Source organism: Kogia breviceps, chromosome 11, assembly GCF_026419965.1.
Source record: "Kogia breviceps isolate mKogBre1 chromosome 11, mKogBre1 haplotype 1, whole genome shotgun sequence".
Taxonomy (NCBI): domain Eukaryota; kingdom Metazoa; phylum Chordata; class Mammalia; order Artiodactyla; family Physeteridae; genus Kogia; species Kogia breviceps.
Genome location: NC_081320.1, coordinates 19553547 through 19570569, shown reverse-complemented (window position 1 = coordinate 19570569; position 17023 = coordinate 19553547). Strand labels below are relative to the sequence as shown.

Below are 17023 nucleotides of genomic sequence, written 5' to 3'. Positions count from 1 at the left end.
ACACATCCAAGTTTATTTGAAGTTTGAGGGATGCTGGATGGAATTGAGTGAAATTTCTCCTCCCAGGTAAAAATGGTATATATTACATACATTCAGAAGGATCTCCCAGAGGAGAAAAAAATAAATAAATAAAGGACCAGCCCTCTTATATAGGACTTCTGACTTCTGACTAATAAAGTATTGGGTTCCAATTCTGGTAGCAAGCTATTATGATAAGACTTAATGATCCCTGCCTCCTGGCATTTACATGCTCATATAATTCCATACAATATTGGACTGAACTGACACGTGTAACTAATAAGATTTTACAGAAATGACCACGTGCAACATCTAAATCTATGTTTTATTTTTGTTTGTTTGTTTATTGCGGTACACCGGCCTCTCACTGTTGTGGCCTCTCCCGTTGCGGAGCACAGGCTCTGGACGCGCAGGCTCAGCGGCCATGGCTCACAGGCTTAGCCGCTCTTCAGCATGTGGGATCTTTCCAGACCAGGGTACAAACCCATGTCCACTGCATCGGCAGGTGGACTCTTAACCACTGCACCACCAGGGAAGCCCTAAAGCTATGTTTTAAATGACATTGCAGCTCTTGCCTTTCTTTCTCTTGGATCACTTGTGCTGGAGGAAGCTAATCACCACATTGTAAGAACACTCCAGAAGCCCTATGGAAAGGTCCACCTGCTGAGGAATTGAAACCTTCTACCAACAACCAGCACAAATTTAGCATGTTAATGAGTCATCTTGGAAGTGGATAGTCCATCCCCAGTCAAGCCTTCAGATGACTATAACCTGACAACTGTCTTGATGAAACCTTTGTCTGAAGTTCAACAATTGTTTTAGATGGATTTCTGTGGGCTAACTCTAATAATTTAAAGACCATTTAAAATAATTTCTGGTTTTCTTACATTACTTAATTCAATTTTCTTTAACTTTTAATACTATATTTTATATAGAGAGGACAATAAAAGTATTATGTATATGATTAAAAGAACATGTTTTAAATTCAAGTAACCACCACTATACTTAAAAAGTATATAACTGCTAATATATTTGAAGCTTCCTGTGTCCTCATTCCAACAATTTCCTTCTCCCTTCATTCAGAGGTAACATTTCAGAATTCTGAGTTTATCATTCCCCTCCTCTTAATATAATTTATTATGTATAAGTATGCCTAAATGGTATAGAAGCCTTTTCAAATTTTGTTTTTGACCTTTTAAACAATGAAATTACACAGTTTACAATCTTCTGTATTTTGATAAATTTTCCTCAACATTATGTCTTTGAGTTAAGCCATACCGATGCTTGTAACTGTGGTTCACTCAGTTTCACTCAGATACATTGCTTATTTAAACCACAAAATGTTTATCCAGTTTCCTGTTAATGGACATTTGGTTTATTTTTGGCTTTTTTGCCATTATAAATAGTGATGCTATTAACATCCTGTGTATACATACTACCTGGCATTTATATGCAAACTGTATATTCCTAGGAGTGGAATGATTGAGTATCAGGCTGTAAGAAAATGTCAGTTTTCCCAAAGGGTTCTCTCAATTTACACATCTGCCAGCAGCAATATGGACAACTCATTGCTCCAAATCCTCACCAAAATTTTGGAAAGTCAAAATTTATTTTTTGTCATTCTGATAGGTGTGAAATTATATTTCATTTTGATTTTAATTTCATTGATTGCTAATGAGTTTGACATATTGTCATATATGTATTGATCACTGTGCTTCCTCTTTACTGAAATGCATGCTCGTGTTTTTTCACTCTTGTTTTCTAATGAATGTATTGTTCAATTTCTTGTTAAATTTACTGTTATAAACATATTCTAGAAATCAATTCTTTGTCAGATATATATCTATATAAAGTATTTTCTCTCATTTTCCCTTCACATTTAGTTTGTTATTTTATTTTTACTTTAAAGTGGTCATATTTAGTAATATTTTTCTAAAATATTCTTACCTTCATTTATTACATACATTGGTAAACTTCTTTGGCTTAGTATTTTGTTCAGGAATTTTGCAGCTATATTCTTGAGTCAGACTGGACTTAAAATTTTTTCTCAACAATTGTTGAACCTCAGTTTTTCTTTTTTCCAGAAATTTTCCCCAATATTTTTTGAAAAAATAATCAAAGAAACCCAAACTGAATAGTATGATGATCCTCTAGGTATCTATCACCAAGCAATGACAATTATCCCACATGGCCTTTCACTTCATCTATATTCCTTTTCTTACCCTTACTACACTGGATTACTTTGAAGCAAATCCTGAACAACATATTTCAACTGTAAGTATTCTATCATCTATCTGTAAATGATAATATCACTTTAAATATAAGTACAATATCATAATTGCACCTAAAAATAATAGAACCCCTTAATATTTTCAAATGTTCACACTTAGTCAAGTGTCTCAAAATTATTTTCTCATCTGATTTGTTCAAATCATGATCTAAACATGAGACATACCTTGTATTTGATTAATACATCTCTCAAATGTTAAGAATTTCATATTGCTTTATTTCCTTAAATTCATTTGCTAAGGAAATTGAGTCATTTATCCTGTAGAGTTTACCCCACCTTCTAGACTTTGCTGATTGTATCCCTGTTTTGTAACATAAAATTTGTCTCCATCCCCAATATATCCTGGAAATTGGTATCTCATTGTTAACCAGAGGTTATCAAACCATTTTGATCTCAGGACACTTTACACTCTTAAAAAGTATTGAGGACACCAAAGAATGTTTATTCATGAGAATTATTGATATTTATAATAAATATTGATATTTATAATAAATATTGATATTTATAATACTATATGTTAAACAAGAATTTTAAAATATTTATTTAATATCTCATTTTGATCATTTTTTTAAATGTCAACAAAACGCCCATATGTGATTAGCAAGTTTGTTCTCAGTCCATCTTTCAAGAAATAATTGTCTTCCACGAAAACGTGGATTACAAAGGCTTTTTCCCAAGACAACCATTATACTTTAGTACACAGGCTTTCCACTTAGTCATACAGAATTTTGAAGAAATGTATTCAAGTGTGAAGATTGGGAGTTTGGGATCGACATGTGCACACTGCTATATTTTTTTTTAATTTTTATTTATTTATTTATTTTATTGAAGTAAGTTGATTTACAATGTTGTGCCATTCTCTGCTATACAGCATAGTGACTCAGTTATACACATACAAACATTTTTTTAAAATATTCTTTTCCATTATGGTTTATCACTGGATATTGAATATAGTTCCCTGTGCTATACAGTAGGACCCTGCTCTTTATCCATTCTATTTTTTTTTTTTTGCAAATGTTCTTAACCCCGTTATTTTATTTTATTTTTTATTTTATTTTATTTTTTTAACATCTTTATTTGAGTGTAACTGTTTTACAATAGTGTGTTAGTTTCTCCTTTACAACAAAGTGAATCAGTTATACATATACATATGTTCCCATATCTCTTCCCTCTTGCATCACCCTCCCTCCCACCCTCCCTACCCCACCCCTCTAGGTGGTCACAAAGCAGAGAGGTGAACTCCCTGTGCTATGGGGCAGCTTCCCACTAGCTATCTAATTTACATTTGGTAGTGTGTATATGTCCCTGCCACTCTCTCACATCGTCACAGCCTACCCTTCCCCCTCCCCATATCCTCAAGTCCATGCTCTAGTAGGCCTGTGTTTTATTCCCGTCCTACCACTAATCTCTTCATGACATTTTTTTTTCTTAGATTCCATATATATGTGTTAGCATACGGTATTTGTTTTTCTCCTTCTGACTTACTTCACTCTGTATGACAGACTCCAGGTCTATCCACCTCATTACAAATAACTCAGTTTCATTTCTTTTTATGGCTGAGTAATATTCCATTGTATATATGTGCCACATCTTCTTTATCCATTCATCTGTTGATGGACACTTAGGTTGCTTCCATGTCCTGGCTATCGTAGAGCTGCAATAAACATTTTGGTACATGACTCTTTGTGAATTATGGTTTTCTCAGGGTATATGCCTAGTAGTGGGATTGCGGGGTCATATGGTGGTTCTATTTGTTGTTTTTTAAGGAACCTCCATACTGTTCTCCATGCACTGCTATATTTAAAATTGATAACTGAGCTTCCCTGGTGGTGCAGTAGTTAAGAATCTGCCTGCCAAGGCAGGGGACACAGGTTTGAGCCCTGCTCAGGGAGGATCCCACAGAGTAACTACGCCCGTGTACCACAACTACTGAGCTTGAGCTCTAGAGCCCGTGAGCCACAACTACTGAAACCTGCACACTTAGAGCCCATGCTCCGCAACAAGAGAAGCCACCGCAATGAGAAGCCTGCACATCTCAACGAAGAGTAGCCCCCGCTCGCCACAACTAGAGAAAGCCCACACACAGCAACAAAGACCCAACACAGCCAAAAATAAATAAATAAATAAAATAAAAATTTGTTAAATAAATAAATAAAATAAAATTGATAACGAACAAGGACCCACTGTATGGCACAGGGAACTCTGCTCAATATTCTGCAATAACCTAAATGTGAAAAGAATTTGAAAAAAATAGATACATGTACATATATATAAATGAATCAATTTGCTGTACACCTGAAACTAACACAACATTGTTCATCAACTATATTCCAATATAAAATAAAAATTTAAAAAATATATTTACTAAAATGGGTTATCTTTACTGCTTCATCAATGTCATTTTTTTCTTTTTTTTAGAGGTACCATGTGGCATGCGGGATCTTAGTTCCCTGATCAGGGATCGAACCCATGACCCATGGAGCAGAAGCGTGTAGCCTTAACCACTGGAAGGCCTGGGAAGTCCCGAAGGACATTTTAGAGTGAATTTGTTTGCTTCTTGCAAGTGCGTGGGAGTGAAGAACACAGGTTGACACCCCTACATTGGTGAATGCTGAGGACCCCGAAATTTACCCATGGTTGCCTGTGCCCCATTAGCGCAAATGTCAACACAGTGAAGAAGGCAAATAATATTTTAGTAAAGTTATGAAAATTGAAATATTACAGTCCCCCTGAAATGGTCTTGAAGACCCCCAGGGGTCTGCGCATCATGGTCTGAGAATGCCACCCTGAGGTATCAAATCGCCGGCTTGGAATTGAAGTGAACTGAGGAATTATTTCTCAGTCTTCCCACACAGAGTTGGCCGGAAGGCAAATCTACCTGATTCTGCTTTGTCTATTGCCTTAGAACCCTCCATGCTTCCTTTACACCTTGCTCCAATAAGGAGAAAGCAATGCTGAAACATTGCTCTTTCCCATTACTTCATTTCTTTTGTTTCCCTCAACTAATATCTTGCCCTCAGCAATATTTGCCAATGTTATACTCACCTAACTTTTCCTTATTACTAGTTCAGTTTTCTTTAATCTTAAAAGACAAGGATTAAAACTTAAAAACTTAAAACTCATATATATGCCAACAAGTCAGTTCTTGACAGATTTCTCAAAAATACACTTTTAGTACTTCTTTAACTATCCAATGTCACATATTTTCTAAACTGTGAAACAGAATTAGAGCCACCAGGCTGCCTTCATTTCTATAAATTTTTCAGACCACTTACCTGGACAAGGATGACAAAAGCATAAACTTCACCTGTTCCTGAGAAAGTACTGGTTTGCTCAAGAAAAAGAAGTAACAGCTGTGACAATTCCCAGGCTTTGATGGGAAGGATTTCCTCCCTGTGGTGGAAATCTCCTTGAATCAATGCCAGACACTTCTGCATGACCCCTTTCATGCCTCCAGTTTCATGTTATTCATTTCAGCACCCCTGCTTCAAATCCTCTTATAAAAACCCAGTCTTTTCTGCCCCAACAAACCAGTGCAGATCCCTTGCAAGAGAAGTAAGTGGGAGCTGAGAGAAGATGACACCCCTGACTGGGGTTTCTCCTCACACATTTCAGGGAAGGTATACAAGGATCCATGTCTGCAGAGGATGTAGGAGGTTTGATACCAGGCAAAGGCAGTCCTGGGAGGTCTCTGGTGTAGTAGGATACAAAGATTTTCAAATTCTTTCCAGAACTATGGAAGGGGATGGATGCTATCAAGATGGATTTATTCCTAGGGAACTAGACAGAGGAAAAGACAAGAGGTACAACAGGGGGTTTCTCATATCCTTTCTCTGACCACGCTTCCTTTAGTTCTCTGGTTGTCTCCGCACGTCACAGACAAAATGATGCCTTCCATGGGCCTCACCACCCTGTCCTGGATGCTGCTCTCCTGCCTGACGCTTCTGTCTCAAGTCCAAGGTGAGACTTCTCTGCCTCAAGCACTGGGTTCCCAGTGTTTGTTCAGGGCCAAGAAGAGGAGGAAAGCTCCTGTGTGCCTCCCATGGTAATGGTACATCCCCACACAACAACATTGCTTGCAATTCCTGTATCCTCACTCCTTCCTTCAGGGTAACTAGTGGTGGGAGCCTCCCCAGTGGTCCAGTACCAGTGGGATGAGATGATTTCCATTTTCTCAGTAGTGTCTAATTTATGCGGCTGATTAAGGAGGGAAGGTATAGAGTGTTTTTAATGAGATGAATAGAAGGAGAAAGACTGAAAGATCCAGTAGCAGAATAGTCAGCCCAGAAGAGGAGAAAAGTTGGACTTTTGAATAAGGCAGAGGAATAAAAAGAAAACAGACCATCTCCCAATTACTAGGTCTACTTCATGATTAAAAAAAAAAAAAAATCCTGGCAGTGTTGGCAATGGTGACACGCAGTCAAGAGTGTGATGTCACTTCCCCAAGCACTGGCCTCATAGATATTATTCCCTCTCCTTTATTTCTTCCTCCCCAGGGGAAGATTCCCAGAAGAAACTGCCCTCTGCACGGATCAACTGTCCGAAAGGCTCCATGGCCTATGCGTTCTACTGCTATGCCTTGTTTACAACACCTAAAACCTGGATGAATGCATACGTGAGTGCTGGGATTTGCAGTTCGGGCTGATAAGGAGAAGCAAATTAGAGACAGGGTTTGGGGGCTGGGGGTCTCCATTCTCTAGAGTTTCCTGAGGGTGAGTATGAGCACCTCATCTACTGCAAACACAACCCCTTCTCACCTACCTTGTCCCTGCCCTTCCCTCAGTGAGGGTCTCAAGCTCCTCCTCAGTCTCTCCCTTCTCCACACAGATGGCCTGCCAGAAGTGGCCCTCAGGACACCTTGTGTCTGTGCTCAGTGGGGCTGAGGGATCCTTCGTGGCCTCCCTGGTCAAGAACAAATTGAGAACCCGCTCAGACGTCTGGATTGGGCTCCATGACGCCACAGAGGTACACTTACATCCTCTCTGGTCTGCTACCTCCCAAGGTGCTATGGCGACCCAGCCCTGCTCGCTGTCCCCTGTGCCTGCCTAGGAAATAACGGAGAGATCCCTAGAGCTTGGAGATCAAGGGGGTGATTGGAGAATGGAGGGCCTTGAGAACAGCTGCAGAGCTGAGTTGTGTGCAGGTCTCCAGTCTCCAGCTAAGGGTAATCTGCCTCTTGTCAAGCTTTTACACAATTCACACACCACGCCTTGATTCAGTTCACTGTGCATCCCTGAGTCTGCAAATACTGCGCTTAGCAAGTGCTAAATGAATATTTAGGATTGATGCATTTTGCCCTTATAAAACATATGTTGTCTTGGAGGTTCAGAGGGGAATCACAAATGTACCACCAAGTGCAGTTCACACAGTGACAAGTTACTCTGAGGGGTTCTATTTGTCTTTGTGATTATTGACTTTTGAATTTGCCAATAGAAGCAAAGAGTTAGGGAGTGTTTCCCAGAGGAGAGCTGTGGGGCATCACCTGCTAGAGCAGAACTAATTCCGTGATGTTGGGTAGGGTATCAGGTGTTCCAGCTGAGGAAATCAGGCCAGGAGAACTCTAAAGGCCTTTCCACCTCACCCGACTCCATCCTCTGCTCTATAGGGCTCTGAGCCCAATGCCGGTGGATGGGAGTGGAGTAACAATGATGTGCTCAATTACGTTGCCTGGGAGAAAAATCCCTCCACCAAATCAGACCCTGACTATTGTGGGAGCCTGTCCAGAAACTCAGGTAAGAAACAGAGGAGGTCATTTCTGCCCAGCCTTTTCCATCCCCTCATCCCCTATTTCTGAGTCTGGTCTTCAGAGAATCCTCCTGGGCTGGAACTGCTTGTCTGTTCCCATCCCCTCTCACCTCTCCTTCTTTTCTCTCTCTTTCCCCTGGAGTGGGACGCTGGTGAAGATGAGGGAGAGCCTTTGAGTCCTAGGCCAGAATCTGGGATGCATCCCCATTGGGTTCTCAAGCTCCACCAGCCCCATTCACTTGAGCTCTTCTGTCTCTTCAGGGTATCTGAAGTGGAGAGACTCTAACTGTCATGTGAACTTACCCTATGTCTGCAAGTTCAAGGGCTAAGTCAGATGGGAAGTCAGTAGCCTGAGTCTGGTGTGCAGCTCATCATGGACTTGGAACCAAGAGTGAAGACACACCTCGGAAAGGGGAATCCTCCCCACGCCCCCAACCTGACCACCTCATTCTGGCCTTCCCTGTCTCTCGGCCTCATTTCAGGCATTTGTGTGCATGTGTGTGCGTGTGCGCGCGTGCCATGGCCTGAGGTCTTGGAGAACAGTAATAAATATCTTATTCCAAACTTACCTGCTTTTGTGCTCTTGTCTTATAACAAGACTCTGAGGAAGAAGTTTGTATGGGAAGAATCTAGGGGTGGCCTCTGTCAAGTTTCATCCAGTTTCCTTGGAAAATGACTGAATGTACACTCCCACCGGTGTATTTGTGAGGAGTATGTAAGCCCTGTTCCCTTAGGAATTGGGTTGTGCTATACAAAGGCATGGCTTCCCCACCCACTGTACTGCCCATTCCTCCTGATGGTATGACACAAGCAGCCTTAGTGGGATCCCATGCTATTTATTATAGGATCCACTTCTGAAATCATTTGCTGTGAAGGATCATGAAGGATCTATTCTTTTTCTTTAGTGTGCAATCCACCTTGGATCATGACTTTTATAAAATATAGTCAAGAAGAAATTACTTGGACTGACATGCAGATCATTGGAAGTTGTCACTCTTTTAAGAAAGGAGCAAACTGTAGGTATGGCACTCCATGATCACAACCTTTACTACAAAGCAACAGTAATAAAAACAATATTGTACTGGAACAAAAACAGACATATAGGTCCATTGAACAGAATACAGAGCCTTAAAGTAAACCCATGCTTATATGGTCAATTAACTTTCAACAATGAAATACAGAGTATATAATGGGAAAAAGACAGCCTCTTCAACAATGTTGTTGGAAAAGTGACAGCTTCATGCAAAAGAATCAAACAGGATTGCTTTCTCACACATATATAAAATTGAACTCAATATGTATAAAAAACTTGCATTTAATACCTGAAACAATAAAACTGCTAATAGAGAAACAGAGTATAGTCTGTGACATCCTTCTTAGCGATATATTTATGGATCTGTCTCCTCACACAAATGAAACAAAAGCAAAAATAATCAAATGTGACTAAGGCAAAACAAAAAGCTTTTCCACAGTGAAGGAAACTATCAACAAAACAGAAAAACAGCCTTCTTACTGGGAGAAAATATTTGCAATAGGGGGTCAATGTCCAACATATTCGAAGAACTCATACAACACAACATCAACAAAAATCAAGTACTCTGATTAAAAAATAGGCAGAGGACCTGAGTTGATATTTTTCCAAAGAAGAAGATCAATAGGCATATGAAAAGATGCTCAACATCACTAACCATCATGGAAATGCAAATCAAAACCACAGTGAGGCACCACCTCACACCTGGCATAATGGGTATCATCAAAAAGACAAAAACTTGAGGATATGGGGAGGGGGAAGGGTAAGCTGTGACGATGTGAGAGAGTGGCAGGGACATATACACACTACCAAATGTAAATTAGATAGCTAGTGGGAAGTTGCCCCATAGCACAGGGAGTTCACCTCTCTGCTTTGTGACCACCTAGAGGGGTGGGATAGGGAGGGTGGGAGGGAGGGTGACACAAGAGGGAAGAGTTATGGGAACATATGTATATGTATAACTGATTCACTTTGTTGTAAAGGAGAAACTAACACACTATTGTAAAACAGTTATACTCAAATAAAGATGTTAAAAAAAAAAAGACAACAAATTACAAGTGTTGGTGAGGATGTGGAGAAAAGAGAGTGCTCATGCACTGTTGGTGGATATGTAAATTGGTACAGCCACTATGGAAAACATTTCTTCACAAAATTAAAACTAGAACTGACATGTAATCCAGCAAATTCACCTCTAGGTATTTACCTGAAGTAAAGAAAAAAACACTAATTTGAAAAGATAGGTATGTTCATTGTTCATTGCTGCATTATGTCCAATGTTCATTGCTGCATTATTTACAGAGGGTAATGTACAGAATAAACCTAACTATTCATCAACATATCAATGGATAAAGAAGATGAGGAATATATATTTTATATGTATAAAATGTATATAATGGAATATTACTCAGCCATGAAAAAAACTGAAAGATTTTGTGACAATATGTATAAATCTAGAGGGTATTGTGCCAAGTGAATTAAATCAGACAGAGAAAGACAAATACAATATAACCTTACTTATATGTGAATTTTAAAATATAAAACAAACAAATGGAAAGAAATAAAAGCATTCATAGATACAGAGAACAAAGAGGAAGTTTCCAGTGGGAAGGGGTGTAAAATATGTGAAGGGGATTAAGAGGTGCAAACCTCCAGTTATAAAATAAATAAACCTCCAGTTATAAATAATAAATAATATATAGGAATATGGTCAATAATACTATAATAACTTTGTATGGGGACAGATGATTACTAGACTTATCATGCAGATCATTTTATAATGTATGCAAATGTCCAATCATTATGTAGTACAACTGAAACTAACATAATATTGTATGTCAACAATATTTCAATTAGGAATATCAGTAATAATGTATCAGTATGGTTCATCAGTTGTATCAAGTGGTAAGTCCCTGTTGCAATAATTCCATAAACCTAAAACTATTCTAAGAATTAAAGCCTTTTTTAAAATGAATTACTACAATTGAAATATAAAAAAACGTTACATATGTTAAGAAACCATTTATAAAATTTTAGATTTCATAGACAAAACTAATCTGCCAGTCTTCCCTGGTGGCGCAGTGGTTGAGAGTCCGCCTGCCGATGCAGGGGACACGGGTTCGTGCCCCGGTCCGGGAACATCCCACATGCCGCGGAGAGGCTGGGCCCGTGAGCGATGGCTGCTGAGCTTGCACGTCCGGAGCCTGTGCTCCGCAATGGGAGAGGCCACAGCAGTGAGAGGTCCGCGTACCACAAACAAACAAACAAAAAACCTAATCTGCCAAATTGCTATAAAAACTTCTAAAATTTTACTCTGGATTTCTGTAGTTATTTTGTACAGGTACGGCAACAAACAGTTTGAGGACTAGCACCATTTCATGGACCGCACAATTAGTTCCTTATCCCTAGAGTTGCTGAATGGTATCACTTTCCTGAGTGCTTGCAAGAAAGGCCCAGTGGGTTTTCTGTCCTGTGTTCTGGAAACATGCTCTGGCCTCAGTCGGGACTAGAGTTGGGAAGGCTTAATATCCTGCGGGGTTTCTACTCATATTTCTTGAATACATAAAAAAGTGAATAAATGATGATATATTTGAAAAGAACCACTTGCATGAGTGAAGACGGTTGAAATTTTCATTGAACCTAAATATTTTTAGATAATTATACTACTCACTACCTCACATCCGACACATTCTCAGCCTCATATCTTATATAAAAATATTTGGCCAATTGCCCCATCTGAAAGGGGGATGTCACCTTTGTCAAAATCTTCTACGTGGGCCAAGAGCCACTCAGCCTTGCTACATAGGTATATTTGCCAGATAAAATAGAGGACTCCTAGCTAAATTTGAATTTCAGATAAGCCACAAATAGTTTCTTGGTATTAGTGTATATCAAATATTACATCTTTGCTCAACTTGACAGATACTGCACATTTGCCAAATCTGGTGATACTACATATGGAGGTTTTCATTCTCAGATAAATAGATCAGATGAATTGATAGTGTCTACTTTCCTTGACATTTGGCAAGTTTCGTATACCCCTTTAAGATAGACAATCTTTCTTCAAAGAGAGAATCACCCATTACATCTGAAACTAGGTAAAAGCATATCTTTTCCTTTCCACAGAGAATTTTTTCTATTATTATCTGTCAGAGTTAGGAAGTATTTTCCCTTTATTCTCTACAAGCTTGTATATAAGATTTAAAACATGTGTTTTGAGGTAGTTTGGTGGGACTCTTCCAAAAACACTCTAGACCTAAATTTTTCTTTGTAAGAAGATATTTTTAACATAGATTAAACTTTTTAAGATAGATATAGTAGATTTTAAGATTTTCTTGATTTTCCCTAGAATAATTCAGAATTTTTCAACCTAGATATTAAAAAAAAAAAAAGCTCATTTAGGGATGGCATTATCAAAAAAGCAATAATGACAATGATTCCTGGCACTCCATATTAAATTGAAGATCTCGGTAGTAGTGGTGTTCCATAGTTCCTCGATTGTGTTCCACTTTTATTACAGCTTTATTGAGGAATAGTTGGTAAACACAAATATCTGCACATAATGTATATAACTTGGATAATTTGGAAATATGTATACATATGTGTTACCATCACTACAACCAAGGTAGTAAATATATCCATCACCTTTGAAAGTTTCCTTGTGTCCCACTTCTTTGTTTGTTTCTTTGTTTCTCTGGTAACAACACTTAACATGAGAACTACACTCGTAATAGTTTTTTTCTTTTTTTAAAACAGTTTTTTAAGTGCACAATATCTTATTGCTAACTATAGCCACTCTCTTGTACCACAGGTTCTGTAAGCTTTTTCTACATCTATTGATGATTGTGTGCTATTTACCCTTTATTCTATTAATGTGCACACTGTTGATTGATTTGCATATGTTGAACCATACTTGCATCCAAGGAATAAGAACCACTTTGTCAGAGTGTATTATACTTTCAATGTTCTGTTGAATTCGAGTTGCTAATATTTTGGTGAGGATTGTTTCAACCATGTATATCAAGAATATTGACCTGAAGAGTTCCTTTTTTCTGGTGTCTTTATCTGAACATATTTCAGAATGGTTACTTATCTCTTCACAACAAGAATATGATGGGTTTCCAGAAAGAAAAAACCATGAGAGTGTGGAGACTCCCTAGATAGGGGCTTCCAGGAGTCTCTCACTCATAGAGCCAATCCACACTCAGCATCCAACAAGTTGTCAAAATTGTAATTTCATGTTACTAAAAGTTTATAGATCTAGCAGTTCTGATCCAGGTAAGCAGAAATGAGAAGGTATCTATGTAATGGGGTGCCTTGGCAGATTCCCCAAGAAAAGATGATTACCCCAGGAAAAGTTGTTGGTGCTAAAATTTTTCAGATTTTTTCCTGTCTTAAGAAAGAGAGTGACAACTTCCAATGATCTGCATGTCAGTCCAAGTAATTTCTTCTTGACTATATTTTATAAAAGTCATGATCCAAGGTGGATTGCACACTAAAGAAAAAGAATAGATCCTTCATGATCCTTCACAGCAAATGATTTCAGAAGTGGATCCTATAATAAATAGCATGGGATCCCACTAAGGCTGCTTGTGTCATACCATCAGGAGGAATGGGCAGTACAGTGGGTGGGGAAGCCATGCCTTTGTATAACACAACCCAATTCCTAAGGGAACAGGGCCTACATACTCCTCACAAATACACCGGTGGGAGTGTACATTCAGTCATTTTCCAAGGAAACTGGATGAAACTTGACAGAGGCCACCCCTAGATTCTTCCCATACAAACTTCTTCCTCAGAGTCTTGTTAAAAGACAAGAGCACTAAAGCAGGTAAGTTTGGAATAAGATATTTATTACTGTTCTCCAAGACCTCAGGCCATGGCACGCGCGCACACGCACACACATGCACACAAATGCCTGAAATGAGGCCGAGAGACAGGGAAGGCCAGAATGAGGTGGTCAGGTTGGGGGCGTGGGGAGGATTCCCCTTTCCGAGGTGTGTCTTCACTCTTGGTTCCAAGTCCATGATGAGCTGCACACCAGACTCAGGCTACTGACTTCCCATCTGACTTAGCCCTTGAACTTGCAGACATAGGGTAAGTTCACATGACAGTTAGAGTCTCTCCACTTCAGATACCCTGAAGAGACAGAAGAGCTCAAGTGAATGGGGCTGGTGGAGCTTGAGAACCCAATGGGGATGCATCCCAGATTCTGGCCTAGGACTCAAAGGCTCTCCCTCATCTTCACCAGCGTCCCACTCCAGGGGAAAGAGAGAGAAAAGAAGGAGAGGTGAGAGGGGATGGGAACAGACAAGCAGTTCCAGCCCAGGAGGATTCTCTGAAGACCAGACTCAGAAATAGGGGATGAGGGGATGGAAAAGGCTGGGCAGAAATGACCTCCTCTGTTTCTTACCTGAGTTTCTGGACAGGCTCCCACAATAGTCAGGGTCTGATTTGGTGGAGGGATTTTTCTCCCAGGCAACGTAATTGAGCACATCATTGTTACTCCACTCCCATCCACCGGCATTGGGCTCAGAGCCCTATAGAGCAGAGGATGGAGTCGGGTGAGGTGGAAAGGCCTTTAGAGTTCTCCTGGCCTGATTTCCTCAGCTGGAACACCTGATACCCTACCCAACATCACGGAATTAGTTCTGCTCTAGCAGGTGATGCCCCACAGCTCTCCTCTGGGAAACACTCCCTAACTCTTTGCTTCTATTGGCAAATTCAAAAGTCAATAATCACAAAGACAAATAGAACCCCTCAGAGTAACTTGTCACTGTGTGAACTGCACTTGGTGGTACATTTGTGATTCCCCTCTGAACCTCCAAGACAACATATGTTTTATAAGGGCAAAATGCATCAATCCTAAATATTCATTTAGCACTTGCTAAGCGCAGTATTTGCAGACTCAGGGATGCACAGTGAACTGAATCAAGGCGTGGTGTGTGAATTGTGTAAAAGCTTGACAAGAGGCAGATTACCCTTAGCTGGAGACTGGAGACCTGCACACAACTCAGCTCTGCAGCTGGTCTCAAGGCCCTCCATTCTCCAATCACCCCCTTGATCTCCAAGCTCTAGGGATCTCTCCGTTATTTCCTAGGCAGGCACAGGGGACAGCGAGCAGGGCTGGGTCGCCATAGCATCCTGGGAGGTAGCAGACTAGAGAGGATGTAAGTGTACCTCTGTGGCGTCATGGAGCCCAATCCAGACGTCTGAGCGGGTTCTCAATTTGTTCTTGACCAGGGAGGCCACGAAGGATCCCTCAGCCCCACTGAGCACAGACACAAGGTGTCCTGAGGGCCACTTCTGGCAGGCCATCTGTGTGGAGAAGGGAGAGACTGAGGAGGAGCTTGAGACCCTCACTGAGGGAAGGGCAGGGACAAGGTAGGTGAGAAGGGGTTGTGTTTGCAATAGATGAGGTGCTCATACTCACCCTCAGGAAACTCTAGAGAATGGAGACCCCCAGCCCCCAAACCCTGTCTCTAATTTGCTTCTCCTTATCAGCCCGAACTGCAAATCCCAGCACTCACGTATGCATTCATCCAGGTTTTAGGTGTTGTAAACAAGGCATAGCAGTAGAACGCATAGGCCATGGAGCCTTTCGGACAGTTGATCCGTGCAGAGGGCAGTTTCTTCTGGGAATCTTCCCCTGGGGAGGAAGAAATAAAGGAGAGGGAATAATATCTATGAGGACAGTGCTTGGGGAAGTGACATCACACTCTTGACTGCGTGTCACCATTGCCAACACTGCCAGGATTTTTTTTTTTTTTTAATCATGAACTAGACCTAGTAATTGGGAGATGGTCTGTTTTCTTTTTATTCCTCTGCCTTATTCAAAAGTCCAACTTTTCTCCTCTTCTGGGCTGACTATTCTGCTACTGGATCTTTCAGTCTTTCTCCTTCTATTCATCTCATTAAAAACATTCTATACTTTCCCTCCTTAATCAGCCGCATAAATTAGACACTACTGAGAAAATGGAAATCATTTCATCCCACTGGTACTGGACCACTGGGGAGGCTCCCACCACTAGTTACCCTGAAGGAAGGAGTGAGGATACAGGAATTGCAAGCAATGTTGTTGTGTGGGGATGTACCATTACCATGGGAGGCACACAGGAGCTTTCCTCCTCTTCTTGGCCCTGAACAAACACTGGGAACCCAGTGCTAGAGGAAGAGAAGTCTCACCTTGGATTTGAGACAGAAGCATCAGGCAGGAGAGCAGCATCCAGGACAGGGTGGTGAGGCCCATGGAAGGCATCATTTTGTCTGTGATGTGTGGAGACAACCAGAGAACTAAAGGAAGCGTGGTCAGAGAAAGGATATGAGAAACCCCGTGTTGTACCTCTTGTCTTTTCCTCTGTCTAGTTCCCTAGGAATAAATCCATCTTGATAGCATCCATCCCCTTCCATAGTTCTGGAAAGAATTTGAAAATCTTTGTATCCTACTACACCAGAGACCTCCCAGGACTGCCTTTGCCTGGTATCAGAGCTCCTGCATTCTCTGAGGACAGGGATCCTTGTATACTTTCCCTGAAATATGTTAGGTGAAACCCCAGTCAGGGGTGTCATCTTCTCTCAGCTCCCACTTACTTCTTTTGCAAGAGATCTCCACTGGTTTGTCGGGGCAGGACAGACTGTGTTTTTATAAGAGGATTTGAGGGAGGGGCCCTGAAATGAATAACAGGATGCTAGAGCCGGGACAGGTGTCATGGCAAGGGCCTGGCTTTGTTTCAAGGGGATTCCCGCCATGGGGAGGAGTCTCTTCCTAGCAAAGCCTGGGAATTGGCACAGATGTTGCCTGTTTCTCATTAACAGGTCAGCATTTTTTCCAGGAACAGGCAAAGTTTATTCTTTCTCCGACTCTTCCCTGATAGGCAACTGTGACACAAAATGTGGTATCAACTTTTTAGGGGCACATCTACTAGAATATGTCTTCTGGTTGA

At 40.6% G+C, this 17023-nt stretch overlaps 2 protein-coding genes across 2 annotated transcripts; one reads left to right on the top strand and one right to left on the bottom strand.

The window, feature by feature from the left end:
• The first annotated feature begins 6192 nt into the window (after window positions 1-6192).
• LOC131765502 (lithostathine-like) lies at window positions 6193-8382 on the top strand. Its single transcript, XM_059079143.2, has 5 exons — window positions 6193-6268; window positions 6805-6923; window positions 7136-7273; window positions 7914-8040; window positions 8315-8382. Exons 1-5 carry the CDS (start codon window positions 6193-6195, stop codon window positions 8380-8382), a joined length of 528 nt encoding a protein of 175 aa, XP_058935126.1.
• Window positions 8383-14151: 5769 nt separating this feature from the next.
• Window positions 14152-16341, bottom strand: LOC131765501 (lithostathine-like). The gene is made up of 5 exons (XM_059079142.2): window positions 16266-16341; window positions 15611-15729; window positions 15261-15398; window positions 14494-14620; window positions 14152-14219 (listed from the first exon to the last, which is right to left on the bottom strand). The coding sequence occupies exons 1-5, from the start codon at window positions 16339-16341 to the stop codon at window positions 14152-14154; spliced, it is 528 nt and encodes a 175-aa protein (XP_058935125.1).
• Window positions 16342-17023: the final 682 nt, after the last annotated feature.

Bases quoted from the DNA above. Each gene is read 5' to 3' on its own strand.
- LOC131765502 (XM_059079143.2), top strand. From the start codon at position 6,193: ATGATGCCTTCCATGGGCCTCACCACCCTGTCCTGGATGCTGCTCTCC. The intron at 6,924-7,135 runs GTGAGTGCTGGG...TTCTCCACACAG, and splicing joins AAACCTGGATGAATGCATAC to ATGGCCTGCCAGAAGTGGCC. The intron at 8,041-8,314 runs GTAAGAAACAGA...CTGTCTCTTCAG, and splicing joins GAGCCTGTCCAGAAACTCAG to GGTATCTGAAGTGGAGAGAC.
- LOC131765501 (XM_059079142.2), bottom strand. From the start codon at position 16,341: ATGATGCCTTCCATGGGCCTCACCACCCTGTCCTGGATGCTGCTCTCC. The intron at 15,399-15,610 runs GTGAGTGCTGGG...TTCTCCACACAG, and splicing joins AAACCTGGATGAATGCATAC to ATGGCCTGCCAGAAGTGGCC. The intron at 14,621-15,260 runs GTACACTTACAT...TCTGCTCTATAG, and splicing joins GGCTCCATGACGCCACAGAG to GGCTCTGAGCCCAATGCCGG.